The 16,828-nt window shown below is 38.7% G+C and overlaps 1 protein-coding gene across 2 annotated transcripts in view; it reads left to right on the top strand.

The window, feature by feature from the left end:
- Window positions 1-2,263, top strand: part of CCL20 (C-C motif chemokine ligand 20) — a 3,764-nt gene extending 1,501 nt beyond the window's left edge. For both annotated transcript variants that reach the window (XM_027875993.1, XM_027875994.1), the window contains exons 3-4: window positions 746-820; window positions 1,367-2,263. In XM_027875993.1, the coding sequence (XP_027731794.1) occupies window positions 746-820; window positions 1,367-1,394 (103 nt within the window). In that variant the 3' untranslated portion in view covers window positions 1,395-2,263. The remainder of the gene's footprint in view (window positions 1-745; window positions 821-1,366) is intronic.
- The last annotated feature ends 14,565 nt before the right edge of the window (window positions 2,264-16,828 follow it).

Consider the following 16,828-nt stretch of genomic DNA (forward strand, 5'->3'; position numbering starts at 1 on the left):
ACCACGTATACTTGGAAGTGACAATATATTAAAAATACATTTATATAAAATGTTCAAAGATCTTTAATAGCTTAAGGCTGCACTGACATATAATACATTCTATATCACATAATGTAGGATATATTGATATATTATATATCCAGTAATATATTCACATATTTATATTTACATATACCTCAAACACCTTTGTGAAGTATGTAATGGAAGTATTATTATCTTCAACTTAGAGATGAGGAAACTGAGGCTGGAAGGGTATCAGAGAATTTTGTAGGTGGAAAACGCCTTAGAGACCATCCAGTCCAATCTGTAGCTGAACAAAGATCTGTCTACAACACACTTGCTAAGTGGTTGCTAACCCTTTGCTTGAAGACAATGGGGTGAAGTGATTTGTCCAATAACTGCACTCAGATTCTCTGACTCTGAATCCAGGGTCCTTCCTGCTACACTAAGATGGCTAACAAATAATGTGGCATGCCATGTTTTCCATAACAATCAGTACTGGAATTGGGGGGAAGGGGAGAATGCTCTTCTTGAACTTGGGATCCAGTGTATTTCCTGTTATGCAAATAAAGGAATGGTTCTCCTTTCATTGCCAACACGTCTAGTTAATTATTACTTTCATTTTGATTTGAAAATGACTGAATGTTTTAAGTACATGAAATAAGCAGTTTCTCTTGAAAATATAAGAAAATTAGAAAGTGCTCAAAGCATAAAATAAACAAAGTTTTTTTTTTTTTGTTTCTAGCTTTTATACCAGACGATATACTGTGTGTGCCAATCCAAAGGAAGCATGGGTGAAACATGCCCTCAGGATTTTAAGGTACTGAGATGTACAATTTATGATCCTATCGCACAATACATGTGAATGGGTGGGGAGTATTTTCTGGTGATATTCTGGTCTTTGGGGGTTCCTCCTCAGTCTGGTACTTGGAGCTTTAACCTTGTAAATGAGAAAATGTGGCTGTTTTTAGCTCCTGAGGTCTTTCTGTTCCATTCCCACATCCCCATCCCGGTGGGAGCAAAGCATTACTTTTACATTCACCTAAATGTCACTTTTGTTCTAATATGACACCTTAGAAACTCCCCTCCCTCTCCCAATTAGGGAGGCAATCATAATCCCAGAATTCTCCCTGCTATGGTCTATATATGATTACAAATAGGGCTATTTAAGAACATTTTTTTTTTCATGGACATGATATTGATTTGTTCATTGAGTATCTGGAAACAAGAGAATCGAGGGAGAGAGGATTTGTTGATTCATAAAAATAAAGCTTTGTTGATGGGCAGGCATCATTGTGATTGTTGGCAATCATTTATCTTTTGCTTCACTAAGTGTGTGTATGTGTGTGTGTCTCTTTTTTAATAGTTCCAGACTCAAGAAGATGTCAAAGTAATTGAAATGGAGCTGGAAAAAGACTAAAGGACCAAAGAACCTAAACTAGGTTGGAATTTCTACTCACACATCTTTGTGTGCTTGCCATCTATTTAATTTGGCTATCATTGGATCTATCCAATTAGTGAAGTTGATTCATATTGCATCATAGTTTTGCTTTTTTAAGCATTATATAAAAGCTTGATATTTTGTTTCATGTTGTTGTATTTATAGATAGAGGGTGTATGTGTCCATTAAATGTCATTTAAAATTTTTCACAACCAGGCTATGTTTTCAGTCTGTGATCCAGCCAAACTGGTGTTCTTGCTGTTCTTCACACATAACACTCCATCTTCATTCTCTACACCTTTGCACAGGCTGTTCCTCATGCACTTCTTCCTTAATTCCACTACTTGGAAACTCTAAGTTCCCTTCAAAGCTCCACTTAAGTGCTGCCTTCTAGATGAAGCTCTTCCTGAGCCCCTCAGAAGCTCCTGCCTCCCCTCCTTCAAAGTGTATTTATTTTTCATATCCTTGTATATATACATGTTGTCTTCCTTGACAGAATGTAAGTCCCTCAAGGGCCAGGACTGTTTCCTAGCACCTACTGTTGTGGCTGGCACATAGTAGGTACTTAATGAGTCTATAGAGCAGTAAGCTAGTCTGTTATTATTATTGTTGTTGTTTGATATTCACTTATTTGAAGGATTGAAGTATTGTTATTATCTTTATTATTTGGTAAAAGCATTTTGAGTTGTTTTATTTGTATGGTTTATTCCAAACAAATGTTTGATTATTCATTCAATGTTTCACTATTTTATGGCAATAGAAAATCATGCAAAAATTGTTGATACTAACAATAAAAGAAAGAATAAAAAACTAAGTAGCCAATGATTTTTGACTAAATTATTTTTACTTTATTACCAAGTATGTACTACACAGACTTAATGAGAAAAATATTAATTTGTTATTATAGCAAAATACTGACATTCTCCATTCTTCTAATCATATACTTCTTTTCTATACTTCATTGTCATGGAAAATTTAGAGAAAAAAATTATTTTACTTTCTATATAAGTAGTCACCATACATAGGAATTTATTATGTAAGAATTATAATGGAATACTTTTGAGGAAAGCCATCCAAACTAGAAATTAGAAACATCTCTATATCATAAGATTTGGTGTCTTATATTTATTAATGTAAATTAAAGATGATTTAAGGAACATTATGTGCATTTAGAGCCAATCAAAGTGTTGAAAATTGCCTTGGAAAGTCTTCTAGTTCATCTTCCTGCCAAAGGCAGGGCCCTCCTCACAGACATGTGAGAAGCTCTCTTAAATAAAGATTCCCAATTATCTTCTCTTAGGCAGAAATAAAATTAATTTTCAATATAGGATTCAAAGTTGATTCCTTGCTCATCCAAAGGTCAGACTCCTGGCAACCTGGACCACTTGTAACATAACAGAAAGCTAAATATGTGTGTGTGTGTGTGTGTGTGTGTGTGTGTGTGTGTGTATAAATAAAATTCTGTATGACTGAAATAGCTTACAAAGCCCATGCACTAGAACCTACTTATTTTACTCAATAGGAGAGCCCCTTTGGCATTCACTGAGAGACTTTTTTGATCTTTTTTACATACAATCCTAACGAGATAAGCTATCTGATTTCTTAATTGGGCCCAGAGTCAGGAAGATTTGAGTTCAAATGTGACCTCAGACATTTATTTAACTGTGTGATCCTGGTCAAGCCACTTAACCTCTGCCTGCTTCAGTTTCCTCATCAGTACAAATGTGGATAATAATACATCTACCACCTAGGTTGTTGTGAGAATAAAAGAAAATAATGTTTTTAAATCGATTTACAAATGTTAACATCATCACCAACATAAAACAAATTTGAAATTGAGATTTCAATGTACTGGCAGTGGAGTGTCAGAAGTGAGCTGATAGCTTAAGAATCCAAAATTAGACTGAAAAGTCACAAAAAGTTGATACAAGAACTCTTAGAGTTTAGCAGTCTGGGACTGCAGGGACACCTTAGAGTATAGCTATCTTATACAGAACAAGAAATGACTTGGTACCAGATCATGATGACCTGGAGACATCAAGAAATGGTTAAATCGTGTTTAACAACTTTTATTTAAGAAAGCAGAAAAAAACACGATTTCTTTCAGTTTCTTTATCTATAAAATGAGAATAATAATGGTATCTACCTCCTAAGGTGATTGTGAGAATCAAATGGGATAATAATTGTAAAGTGCCTACTAGTAGGTTCTATATAAATGTTAACTATTATTATCAAAATGTCATTCTTTTTTTCCATTCTTTTTCACATCTGATCGTGTTGTTTTAGTTCATACTTTTTATCCATTGCTTTGGCATTGGTTCTGATTTTGTTTTATCCACCTACTTCAGAGATACCTTTTGTTCCAAAGGTAGCAATTTGTTCCAATAATCATCCTTTTAGTACATTATACCCCACCCCTCATTTCCCTCATGCATCAGGAAATACACTTGGAGCTCTTATTCCAGCTTTCCTCTCTTAAAAATTTTCTTTCATCTTCATCATATGGCTGGATCACACAATTTTCTCACAGTAACTTGAGAATTGTTCCGATAAAAGTTATATTTATGGATCAAGTTTCCATCTGGTGCTATTTCTCAAAAATATTTTATACTTTTTGAGGGTTCTGAAGAATTGGTGCCAAAACCACTCTGAGCTTCCCGCCCCTCCTGCTCTGAGAGGCAATGAAATCTACATTTAGTCTACCTGCTTCCTTAAGAAATCCATCTGCCCTATACCACCAGGTAGTATTTATAAGTCTGGCACAGTCAACCAATGCAGCATGTATTATTATGCACTTACTCTGTGCCAGGATTGGTGATAAAAAGACAAAAGTAGAGCAATTCCTGTCCTCTAGGAGCTTATTAGAGGACACACACACATATTTAGTGTGTGTGAGATATGTTTTGTACCAATCCGATTCAAGGTAACAATGGAAGGGGAGGTACTATCAGTTGGCAAAGCCAGGACAGGATTCATACAAAAGGAATCACCTAAGCTGAGTTTTGCAGGAAACCAGAGATTCCAAAAGGCAGAGGTTAGGAGTTAGAACATTTCAGTTCTCCCAGCCAGTGCAAAGGAACAGAGAGGGGTAGGTAGTTGAGTGTAATGTGTAAAGAAGAATAAGAAGGCTAGTGTGTTTGGACAATTGGGGTGGTATCCCTAGGTTTCTGGATTTTCTGCACTAAATGAAAGACTTTATTTTAAAGGGAATTTCACTGGAGAACAGTAGCCCCCTGTTTCTTTTGGGCTTCCTCTTGATCAGGGATAACGTGGAAGTTGAGAAAAATGGAATGTTGTGACTACCAGATATAGGGCAACAGGACTGGCAACTTCGCATGAGGCCTCTCTGTGTTACACAGATACTATGAATCACTTGTCAAACCCTTTAATCTGAATTATTTGGTCATACCTATCTTTAATGTTGGGGATGTTAAAAAATATTTCAAACCCAGACCACAAAGACATCCTATGCCATGCTGGGTGTGTTGAATTCCAGATCTATACCTTGTTGGCAGGTAGGCTAGATACTGACGCTTACGTGGATTTATATTTGAACATTGTTGCCTCATTGACAGTAAATGTCAATGTACCTCACCCAAATGATAAAAGATAAGAATAGCCATAATGCACTATGCTAGTCTCTGTGCCAACACATCACCCATTCCTTCTTTTTTCCTGCACCTATTCTTACTGTGACCTTACTGCTCACTGTGACTTTTGGTCCATCAACCCCATCTTGTTTTTCCAGACCATCATGCTCTTCTTGACTTTCCTTCCATCTTATCTCTCTTGGACTCAATGATAAGCCTTCTCAATGATGCCCTGACTAGCAAGCTAGAATCCCTTTCTCCTTGGCTTCCCTCCTCCTACTGTTGTCCCCAACTCTGAGCCCTCCACACAGGGCCAGGGTTCTGGGCCTGGGAAATAACTGAGGTCAGTGGCAGCTGACTGAATAGGTTGTTCTACCAGGGTATTTAAGCAAATTTCATCATCAGAAAGGGACTTGAAAATCTCTTGAATCAAACCAACCAAGATTTGGTGTTAAGAGAGCAGTTGGGAAGGGATTGGTGGTTGTAAGAAATAACCTTGTTGGGAGAGGGAAGGGTGTGTCATGTAGAGGTATCAGGTGAGGATAGAAGACTTGTTTTAGCTGAATCCACCCAGTGTTTGGTCTTGGATCTACTCCTCTTTTGTTATTATTGTGGTATGTGGGGATATTCTCAGGTACCTGTGTTGTTAGGGGGCTGTGGCTCGTACTGTGAAGAGCCCACATAGAAAAAGCATTGGATTTGGAAAAGTAAATGGTAATGATGAAAGCTGGAGTTGGGGACATCCTCGTGTTACTTAATCTGAAATGTACCAGTTGACTTTATTCCTGATTTCCCTTTCCTAGAGAAGGTGGCCTAGCTGTGAGCTTTGGGTATATGCAACAAAATGAAAGCATTGAATAAATGAATGAGCACTTATTGACCACTTACTGTTGGCTGAGAATGATGCTAAACTCTGGGAATACAAAAAACAGTCCCTGCCTTCGAGGAGCTTACATTCTAATGGGAGAGATACTTACAGGTGTGGTGGGTAGGGAGGGACACTTTAGTCGGGAAAGTTACAGGGATGGTGCCTGAGGCCATAGGCAAGTAGATTGAACCGCCCCTTCCATTAAACAAAATGATCCCTCTGGTCTTTTTTTCAGAACTAACATTCTGTGGTTCTGTGATCTGCTTTCTCAACTCCTGCTCCTAGGCACCACGGAAACACATTGACAAGGCTCATGATAATATTTTGCTAATGTCATAGCAAACATTAGTTTGCTAACTAAACATCAGTTATAGTTCGTCTAATTTCAACTGGATTTTCATTGCTGTTTAACAATTCTATTATTTGTCTCTTGTTGACTCCTTATGTACGGCTACAAGTAATGAAATCAAAAATGAGCATTATCCCGAGGGCAATGAAGAAAGGCCACAACTTATTACAGGAAATTATGGAAGGAGACCTGGGTAATGTAAAGGAGACCATTAAAGGAATGTATGAGCAAAGAAGATGGGCTGGTCACGTGGTGAGAGTGAAGGATAACCTAGCAATAGCCCCTATTTGCCCCCTGCCCTTGTATAAACGTAAAGAGAAAGTGAGGAACGGCACGTAGTGTGGCCTGCTTATGGAGGACTTGAGGATGACCTTGCAGAAGAGCTGCACAAAATGGCTGGGCACAAATGGACTTCAACCTGAATCACCAGTGCTAATGTCTACCTCGATGAAATAACATTTGAGTATTTGTACATTTGAGAGATTCCTTAGTCTTCATTCCTCAACAGAGTTATTTCAAACTTTTTAATATATTTCTCAAGCATGCCAGTAACTCCTTACCTTCTTCACTTTGGTAGATGACCTCTCTTCCATCTTTAAGAAGAAATTGAAGATAAATTTATGTTAATTCCAAGAGCTTACATCCACCTCACCTCAAAATGTCTCTGTCTTCAGCCATATTCTCCTCCTTCCTTCTTCCTGAGTCTTTTCCTTTCTGATATCCCTTAATTCCTTACTCAACTAATTATTCTCTCTCTCCCTCTGTTTCTCTCTCTCTCTCTTTCATTTTATGGAATGCAAATGACCATAGGTCCATATTATTAGTGCATAGCTTCACTATTTATGGCAGCCTACTCTCTATTTGTCCATGCCTCCAGTCTCTTCCCATTTCCCTGCAGTCCATCCTGCTTCAAGGCCATGACCAAAGTCTCCTTGGGATTATAGATATAGAGCTGCAAAAGACCTGAGAGGGTGTCCATTCATAGAATCAGATTATGAGTGGGAAGAATCCTAAGAACCATTGAGTCCAGCTCCCTTATTTTACAAGTGAAGTAACTGAGATGCAGAGAGATTGAATAAATGACTTGCTAATAAATATCTGAGGATGTGAACCTAGTGAACTGACTCCAATGCTCTATCCACTATATCTCCTACTTTTACAGATAAGGGAACTGAGGCCTAAGGACATTGAATGTTGTGCAGAAGATCACACAGGCACTGAACCCAAGATGAGATTTGAACCAGGTCCTCTGGCTCCAGGATCAGTGCTATTACATTGTTCTACTTGACCTCCTTTTTCACTGGCTCCATCCCCTTCTGTAAAAAGATGTGGTTAATGCTCCTATAATCTAAAGAAACCTTTCCTCAATCCTTTTGCTCCTTTTAGATATTACCTCTTCTTTCCTTCTTTTGATTGTCAAAAAGGCAATCTTGTCGTCTTTGTAGGTACTTCCAGACCACTCTCACTCTTACTTCAGGCGATATGGTTTCCATCTCTACCATGTCCTGAAGCTACCCTCTAAAAGTCAAGAGAGAATGTGACTCCTAATTGACAAATTCAATGTCCTTTTCTTTGGGTTCATTTTCTTTTACCCCTCTGTAGTATTTGATGGTGTAGACCAGAGGTATCAAACTCCCCATCTGTACACAGCCTGCTTATTTGGCTCAAACCAGATTAAAATCCAATTGGAAAATGTTTAACAAAACAAATAAAAATGTAATACAGCATAGATATTGCTAATTTGTGGTTTTCTAAGTCAATATGCAGCTTGCAATGATCCATTTCTATTTGAGCTTGATCCCACTGGTGTAGACCACCAACTCCTTAAATCTTTGTCCTTTTTTGGTTTTTGTGACACTACTTTATTCTGGCTTTCCTCCTATCTCTCTGACAACTCTTTTGTCCACTTCTCTTTTTCTTTCTTCTCCCAAAGGCAGACATTTCCCAAGACTTTGTAATCTGCTCACTTCTCTCATCTTTTAAGCTTTCTCTTGTTCATCCATCCCTCCATCTCTAACCATTGCCTCTATGTGAGTGACACTTAAATCTGTGTTTATAGGCTTTATCTGTCTCTCAAGTTCCAACTCTTCATTTCCCTTGATTGCTGAAGATTTCTCTTTTGATGTTTTGCTCTCACCTCTGATTTGATCTGTCTAAAAGTGAACTAATTTTCCCACCAAACAAACTCTTCATTCTGATTTCTTGTTTTAGTTGATGGTGTCACCATCTTCCTAGACCCCAAACATCACAACCTGAGAGTCCTTCTTTATCTTTATCTCTCCTGCAACTTCACATTCAATCCCTTCTGGACTTTATTCCTTCAAAACACACTCCCTCCCTTTCTATGTCTACTGCTACTGCCTAGGTTATTACCTCATAGAAGCAGCTAGGTTCATGACCTGGAGTCAGGAAGGCCTGAGTTCAAGTCTGCCCTCAGACACTCACTAACTGTGTTACCCTTTGTTTGCTTGTTTCCTCATCTGTAAAATGGAGATAATAATAATATCTACCTTCCAGGATTGTTGTAAGGATCAAATGAGATAGTAATTGTCAAGTGCTTAACACAATGTCTGGCACATAGTAAGCACCATATAAATGTTAGCTATCATCATCATCATCTCCATTATCATCAACATCACCACCACCATCATAATCGTTATCATCATCATCATCATCACCATCCTACTCTTCCTCCTCCCCATCACCAACATCATCATGTCTAGACTACTTGGAATAGCTTATTTTTCTTTCCACTTTCTGGCTTAGTAGTCTTTACAATTTTTTTTTAAACATTTTTATTTAAAGTTTTGAGTTCCAAATTCTATCCCTCCCTTCCTCCCTTTCCTTTCCCCTCACTGACATGGGAGCAAACAGATATGTTATACATGTGCAATTATGTAAAACATTTCTATATTAGTCATTTTGTACAAGAAGACTGGAATAAAAGAAAAAAAAAGAAAGTGAAAAATAGCATACTTTAGTCTATATTCAACCAATATCAATTCTTTCTCTATAGGAGAATAGCATGCTTCATCATTAGTCCTTTGGAATTGTCTTGGATCATTGCATTGCAGAGAATAGCTAAGTTATTTTATTCATAGTTCTCCATTAAAAAATATTGCTGTTACTGTGTACAATGTTCCCCTGGTCCCGCTCACTTCACTTTGTAACAGTTCATGTAAGTCTTTCCAGGTTTTTCTTTTTCTTTTTCTTTTTTGGTGAGGCAATTAGGGTTAAGTAACTTGCCCAAGGTCACACAGCTAATACGTGTCAAGTGTTTGGTCTGAGGCCAGTGACTTCAAGGCTGGTGATCTATCTACTGCACCACCTAGCTACCCCTCCAGGTTTTTCTGAAATCATCCTGCTTGTCATTTCTTATTGAACAGTAATATGGAATAGCTTCTTAACTGGTCTTTCTGCCTCCAATCTTTTGCCATTCTAATCCAGTCTACACTCTGCTTCCAGATTAATCATTCCAAAGCATCACATTTTTTCATGAGAATTCCCTGATTAAATATATTCAGCAATTCCCTGTTGTCTACAAAGTCCTTAGTCAGGCATTCAAAGCTTTTAATGATATGATTCCAACTTAGCATTGTTTTATTTCATATTGCTACTGATTCATGCACACCCTATGCTCTAAATAAACTAGTCTATTTGCCATTCCCTGATTATGCCTTGGAATCATCAATTTAGAAGTGGAAGGGATATTAGAGGTTATCAAGTCTGACCTCCATCTTTTTACAGATGAGGAACCCGAGGTCCAGGGAGCTAAGACCTAAAATTTGAATGCATATCCCCTGACTTTCAATCCAGCACTCACACAAAGTACCACACTATATTGTCCTATCTCACTTCTGCATAATTGCTCTTGCCATCCTTTTCATCCTTTCATTGTCTATAGAAGTCCTGATCATCTTTGAAGACCTAATTCTCCATGAAAGTCTTTATCGTTCCAGCTAGAAGTGATCTCTTCCTTCTATATCTCCTATATCACTTTGTACTACTTTGGGGCATTTATCAAATGTTGCCTTGCATTCATAGTATCATAAGATCATAATATAGAGCTAGAAGGAAACTTAGAGATGACTGAGTTCAACCTCTCCATTTTATGGATAAGGAAACAGGCTTATTTAGATTGAATGATTTGCTAGTCAATGTCTGAAGCCATATTTTGAATTTGTTATCCTAACTCTAAGTTCAGCACTCTACCCATTCCACCACCTATATTGTGAATGACAGAACTAGCATCCAAACTCTTGTCACCAAATCAGCATCCATTCCATTGGGCCATCCTCTCTCCTCCCTTGTAATTATCTGTGTATATGTGTTAACTCCCCTATTAGAATGCAATCTCTGCTTTCTTTCCTGCCTGGAAATAGGTTTACACAAGATACATTGGTAACAATAGATAGATAGAGTCCAGATAGCAGAGTTTCACCCTGTGGAAGAGAAGACTCTTGACTTGGGGTTCATAAATGTTTTGTAAAAATATTCTGATACTTGTATTTCAACATAATTGGTTTCCTTTGTAATCCTACATTTGTTTGTTTGTTTGTTTGTTTGTTTTCATTTAAAAATGTTATTCTGGGGGGCAGCTAAGTGATGCAGTGGATAGAGGATAGGCCCTAACGTCAGGAGGACCTGAGTTCAAATCCTGCCTCAGACCAAAACACTTGACTCTTACTAGTTGTGTGACCCTGGACAAGTCACTTAACCTTGACTGCCTAAAAAAAAAATGTTACTCTGAGAAGGAGTCCCCTTCACTAGATTGTTCAAGAGGTCCATGACATTAAAAAGGTGAAGATCTCCTACAGAATGCCTGCCTGCACATCAGTAGAGTCTTGATTGATCAAGAAATTGAATAGAAACAGAAATTTCTCTTCACCAGGAATTATGTTCATACAATATGAATTCTTTCTATGTGCCTACCCTCCACTCCCAACTCAATTCCTGACTCAAAATATACCATGAGTTATCTGTATGCACACAGCTCCAGATGGCACATTATCAGCTTCTTTGTGTCTTCAGTTTCTGGGCCTGGGTTTCATCTTAACCTCTTTTGCTGCATAGAGTGAGTCTTTGTTGATTTTGGGTGCCCTAGAACCCCTGATAAGGGGTCATATACTGAGAGAACAGCTTGCATCCTGTTCAAACTCAGCCAGGAGAGAGGAGAGAGAGAGACAGAGACAGAGAGACAGAGATAGACAGAGACAGCTATAGAGATAATGACAGAGAGACAGAGACACAGAGAGACAGACAGAGATGGAGAGAGACACAGAAACAGGGACACAGAGACAGAGACAGAGAAAGACAGAGAAAGGAGGGAAAGTGAGTGGGAGAGGGAGACAGACACACACACACACACAGAGAGAGAGAGAGAGAGAGAGAGAATGTCCTTGTTTAGCTCATGGGGCTAAACTTCATAGCATAAAGATGAATTTTTCTCTTTTTCCTTATTGCCTATGAGAGTTCTTAAAGGGAAATGTCATTTATTTCACAAATTTATCATCTTTCTCAATTTCTTCCAGAGACTAGAGGAAAGGATGGCTCTCCTGTGGTTAAAAACCACCTGTTTCTACTAATCTTAGACAGATAGAGCACATTATGGGAAGAAAGGTCTAGTTTCTTCAAACTGCAAGTCCTAGCTTGTAACTTAACCTTTCGTTGTTAGTCCCAGATGTCATATAAAATTTCTAATCATGTGGTCACTTCTGGACTATCCCAGATGAGTCATTAATATGTAAAGCATTTTGTCACTATTGCAAAAAAGTTCCCCCAATTTTTTTTTTTCATCTTTTAGGTCAGTTTTTTCCATTAACATTCAATTTGCCTTTAAATATGCATGACTTTTATTTTACATGAACAAATACCGTAGTTGCCAAAAACCGGTGTAAAAATTACAGACCCCTCCTCCAAGAAAAATGCAAAAAGCAAAACAAACAAACAAACAAAAATCAACAGAATAATGGCTTATCAAGTGGAAGTCAGAGATATTTGAAATTCATCCCTAACCTTTGTAGTATTGGCAGTGAAGGCCAGTTATTGCATAATAGCATTTCCTCAAAACATCCCCGTGACAGAAGCACTGATTTGCATGAAAATTCACTCTGAATTATTTTTTCATGTTCTTAGGCATTTATATTAGAAGAAACTCTGGGCTCAGATTCTTACCATCTAGCCACTGCTCAGATTCTTATAATCTAGCCAATAGCTCACTAATGTTCAGACTCCTTAAGAGTCTGCCCAATATGACAGATGTTCTAATAAATCTTGTCTTTGGCTGAAAGAAGGCTTGGGTTGAATTCTTTCGGGCAGGCCCCGCATGTTTTGATTTTGGGGTCCCAGGATCCCTAAACCCCTAAACCTCAACATTTTGGTGGCCCACATGGGGAAACTGCCTAACCCCAAGTTCTTCTCCAGTCAAGACTGGAAGGTATGTAAGCTTTCCTCTGCCCCCCTTTTCTTTCTCTGTAGTTGGCCTGACACTCTCAGGCTCTGGGTCCACTGGTGTGGTTCGAGGCCATGGACCTGGGTACACCTTCCACAGCATAGAGGACAAGGATGGATGCCCTGTGTGGAAGCATATGCCCAATTCTCTCTGTTCTCTCAGCACTAGAGAATTGGAAAAACTGCAGTTGCTTTTTGGTTGCCTGAGGCTTGCTTACTCTCTCTACACCCCTTCATGGAGGTTACAGGGAAAAGTCAGAACAGCTAAAATCATCTTGGCAGATTCTGAAAGTTTTGTGATGGATCATTAAGGACTTTTGAAACTCCTCCTTACAACCCTGGACACTCCCTTCTCCTACTCCCTTGAGTCAACAGGGTTGCTGTTAACCTCTCTCATAGGAGAAAAGAAGTGAGTTTCATCCTTTCCCCCTCACCTTTGATTTTGCCCTCCCCCACCTGGAGAAAGGAAGGAGGTGAGGAGGGGCAACAGCTACAGCTTGGGTTCCACTGGCAATGGCCTTGGGCCCTAGGGCAACCTTTACCTTGGAAGCATCACCCAGGTTCAACACATCCTGCTCAAGGTAAAGAAGTTGGCCTCTGAACTTTGGTAAGCACGCTCTACTGAAGTTGTAGTTTTAACTGTTAATGATGAGATGTTGATTCTCTGTGTAAAAGTAATTTAGAAATGCATTTAACAATACTGAAGTCACCTGATCAGTAATGGGTTTGTTTCAAGTCTCAAATTGGTGAACTTTTTGTATCAGTTATGTCAAGCAACTTTTCATAATTTGGTTACTGCTAAAATAATTTGGCTATTGTTGGTTATTGTTTTAATGTGTAAACTAGCCAAAAAGCTTGTTTGGGTTATGGCTTGCTGAGAACTTGCAAGTGTATAGAAATCTCTAACGATTGGTTTTTTACACCAGGACAAATTTAAATTTGAGATGTAAAGCCTGGAAAAGTTTCTCCTAAACTGTGATTAGTGAAACTTGCTGTTTGAGGTAAAAGCTTGTAGGATTTTATTTTGAGTTGTCTGATGGATCATAATCTATCAATAATCAATAATCCATCATCTGAGAGAAATGCCACAAGCTACTCAGAGAATGTGATAATGGTGGGAAGTCAGCATCAGGAAAAGCTGAGAGGATAATTTTAGCCTCAGTCTAAGATGGGATTTTCCTGGCTCAGTTTCCCCATTATGTTCCCTTGAAAAGGAATGTTACCCACCTGGCTATTCCTGAGTCTGGCAATGAGGTGGATTTGATACTGCAGGGATGGAAAACTTTTACCTGCAAAAGTGTTACTTAAACTTCAGAGAAAGTAACAAGATCAGATAATCCTGCAGGTCAAATGTAAATGATTTTAATGGGGCTCTTACACTTTTACTTTTTACTTCTATATCTGGGCCCTGTAGTCTTTTCTGTTAGATTTGTGTCTTCCAGACTACAAGCCATTCACCTACAGTTGATAGCAAACAGGGGGTACCAGCCAATGTCCCCCCATCATTCCCTGAATGCAGCCTATGCTCGGTTCCAGTCAACCTCCTCTTTGGGAGCCCCTTGAGGTAGAGACAGCTCCATGCCCCTTGCCAGCAGGAGGCGTTTCAGAAGCCAAGACCTTATTTGAGGGGGGAATGATGGTGTTGGGATCTGAACTCCAGAAAGGAAAAACCTTGGACTTTCCACGTGGCCAAATCTCTAGTGTTCACCTGAGGCTATAATCCCATCAACTGGCCTTTCTTTGTGGCTACATCCAATATCCCAATTCTGTTACCCTTAAGCTAGCCTAGCCCTCCATTGTCTTACCTCCCTATGGCTCCTGGCCACTTCCCACCCTTAATCCTAGCTAGGCTCCACTCTCCCTTGGCCAGGAGGTCCAGGTCCCAGGAGTTCTGTTCACCCCAGTTTACTGGCCACTCCCATCCAGATCCTCCTTAGACCCCTCCTCCAGTCACCCCAAACTACTTGGCCACTCCTAGATCCCTCCCATAGTCTTTCTGTATATGAGGTCCATCTTGTCTCCATTAAGGTGCTCAGATTCTTACAATCTAGCCACTGCTCAGATTCATATAATCTAGCCACTGCTCAGATTCTTATAGTCTAGCCAATAGCTCACTTAAGTCAATAAGGTGTCAATAGGCACCTTAAGAGTCTGCCCAATATGACAGATGTTCTAATAAACCTTATCTCTGCAGAAAAATAAAAGAAGAAACTCTGGACCCAATTCCCTAACCTTGTTAAAATAATTTAAATACATTTACATAATTAGTAACCTCCACTAGAATTACAGATCCTCATTATTCCAACATTTAAATCTTATTATTTATTAGCTAAATAATGATCAGTTGTGGCTAGACAAACATTAGTCAAGAGTAAGCCTGGTAAACTAAATGTGTTTCACATGAGAAAGGCTTAATAAATACTCATGAAAGACAAGTTAATATTTATGTAGATGTATGGAGATGGTATAATTTAATGAACTAAGCACCAGATCTGGGGTAATACAGTTATGTCTTGGCTTGAGCAATGATTCAGTGTAGGGTCTTGCATAAAGTCTTCCAGACCTCTGTATCTTAATATCCTCATCTGCAAAATGGGCATAATAATCCTTGCCTTGTGTTGACTTCAGTGAATTGCTATTCAACTTGAAAGTATTTTAAGCTATCACATTTTAAAAAATACATGTAGATAAGAAAGGTGCAAAACAAAATATGGACACTAATTCAAGTTAACCCTAGTGTATCCTTCAAAATTGTAGTTCTACTAACTGTTTCTCTTTTCTAAGTTGGCTTGATATTTCTTCTGGTTGAGAGTACCTGATCATTGTAATTTGATAAATTGACAGAAAGATAAAGACTATACCAAAGACGCACTGTTTTCAGAATGGAGAAGTAGGAATCTGTAATGGCATTATGGGAAATATATATCAACACTGGGATATTTTCATTGGTTGGAAAATTGAATCAATGATCTCCAAGATTCTTTTATTCAATGACTATATTTTAAAAAGACTAACTTTTAATCTTGTATGCCCTGTTCATGGAACCACTTATGCCAAGAAGCAGTATAATATAGTGAAAACAAGTGATTTGGTTTCAACATCTCTAAGCACGAGGAAAATCACTTTGTTAGCTAAGTGGAGGTTAGATTGGAATAGGGAGAGATGAGGTAGGAAGACTGATTAGAAGGATATTGCAATAGTCCTGCTGAGGGGATGAGTGTGTAAAGTAGGGTGGTAGCTTTGTGAGTGAAGAGTAGGACACATATACAAGATATGTCGTGAAGACAGAAATGACAATATTTGGAAGGATTAGATATATGGGAGCCTGGATGACTGGGTAGATACTAATAAGAAAATTTGGCCTATGAGAAGGATTGGGGGAAAAAGAGAATGAGTTCTATTTTGGACATGTTGCATTTGAGATACCTATGAAATATTAAGTTCAAGATGTCCAAGGGCAATTGGTAATGCAAGACTAGAGCTCAGTAGAATCTAGGGCTGGAGATATAGAACTTGGAATCATATGTATAAAGATGATCATTCTTAAAAGTATAGAGCCAAAGTTCTTAGGGTGGGGTCTGTGAACTTGTTATTTTATTTTATGCATTTAAAAATGTTATTCTAAGAAGGGGTCCAGAGACTTTGCTAGACTGCCAAAGGGGGTCATGGCATAAAAAAGGTAAAGAACTTCTTCTAGCCCCAGGAATCTACCTAAGACTTTAAGTTTCAGAGAAGGTATTAACATACATTGCTAGAGGGAATTCTTCACCAGGAGACCAACACCAAAGAAATTATAGGTCTGGTTAAAAATATCTATATTGATGCCAGCTATTATTATTAAGAATAATTTCTGGACTTCTGGTGCCAAGATGGCAGAGTGAGGAAGGAACCCTCTGAAGCCCTCCCAAATTCTCCTTCAAACAACTAAAAAATCACCTCAGAGTTGATCTAGGAGCAGGGAAGCAGGTTCCCAGCCCAATATGAAAGGTCTGTTTCACTGGGGTGGGAGGGGAGTGAGGTCCAAGAGCAGCAGCCAGTCTCACAACAGGGGACCTGCAGCAAGACTCCAAGCCTGGGTCAATCTACCAACAAGACCTCATCTTCCTGCAAACCAGCAGCAGAAGAGAAGA

The sequence above is a fragment of the Vombatus ursinus genome, unplaced genomic scaffold (genome assembly GCF_900497805.2).
Source record: "Vombatus ursinus unplaced genomic scaffold, bare-nosed wombat genome assembly UNPS02014810.1, whole genome shotgun sequence".
Lineage (NCBI taxonomy): Eukaryota > Metazoa > Chordata > Mammalia > Diprotodontia > Vombatidae > Vombatus > Vombatus ursinus.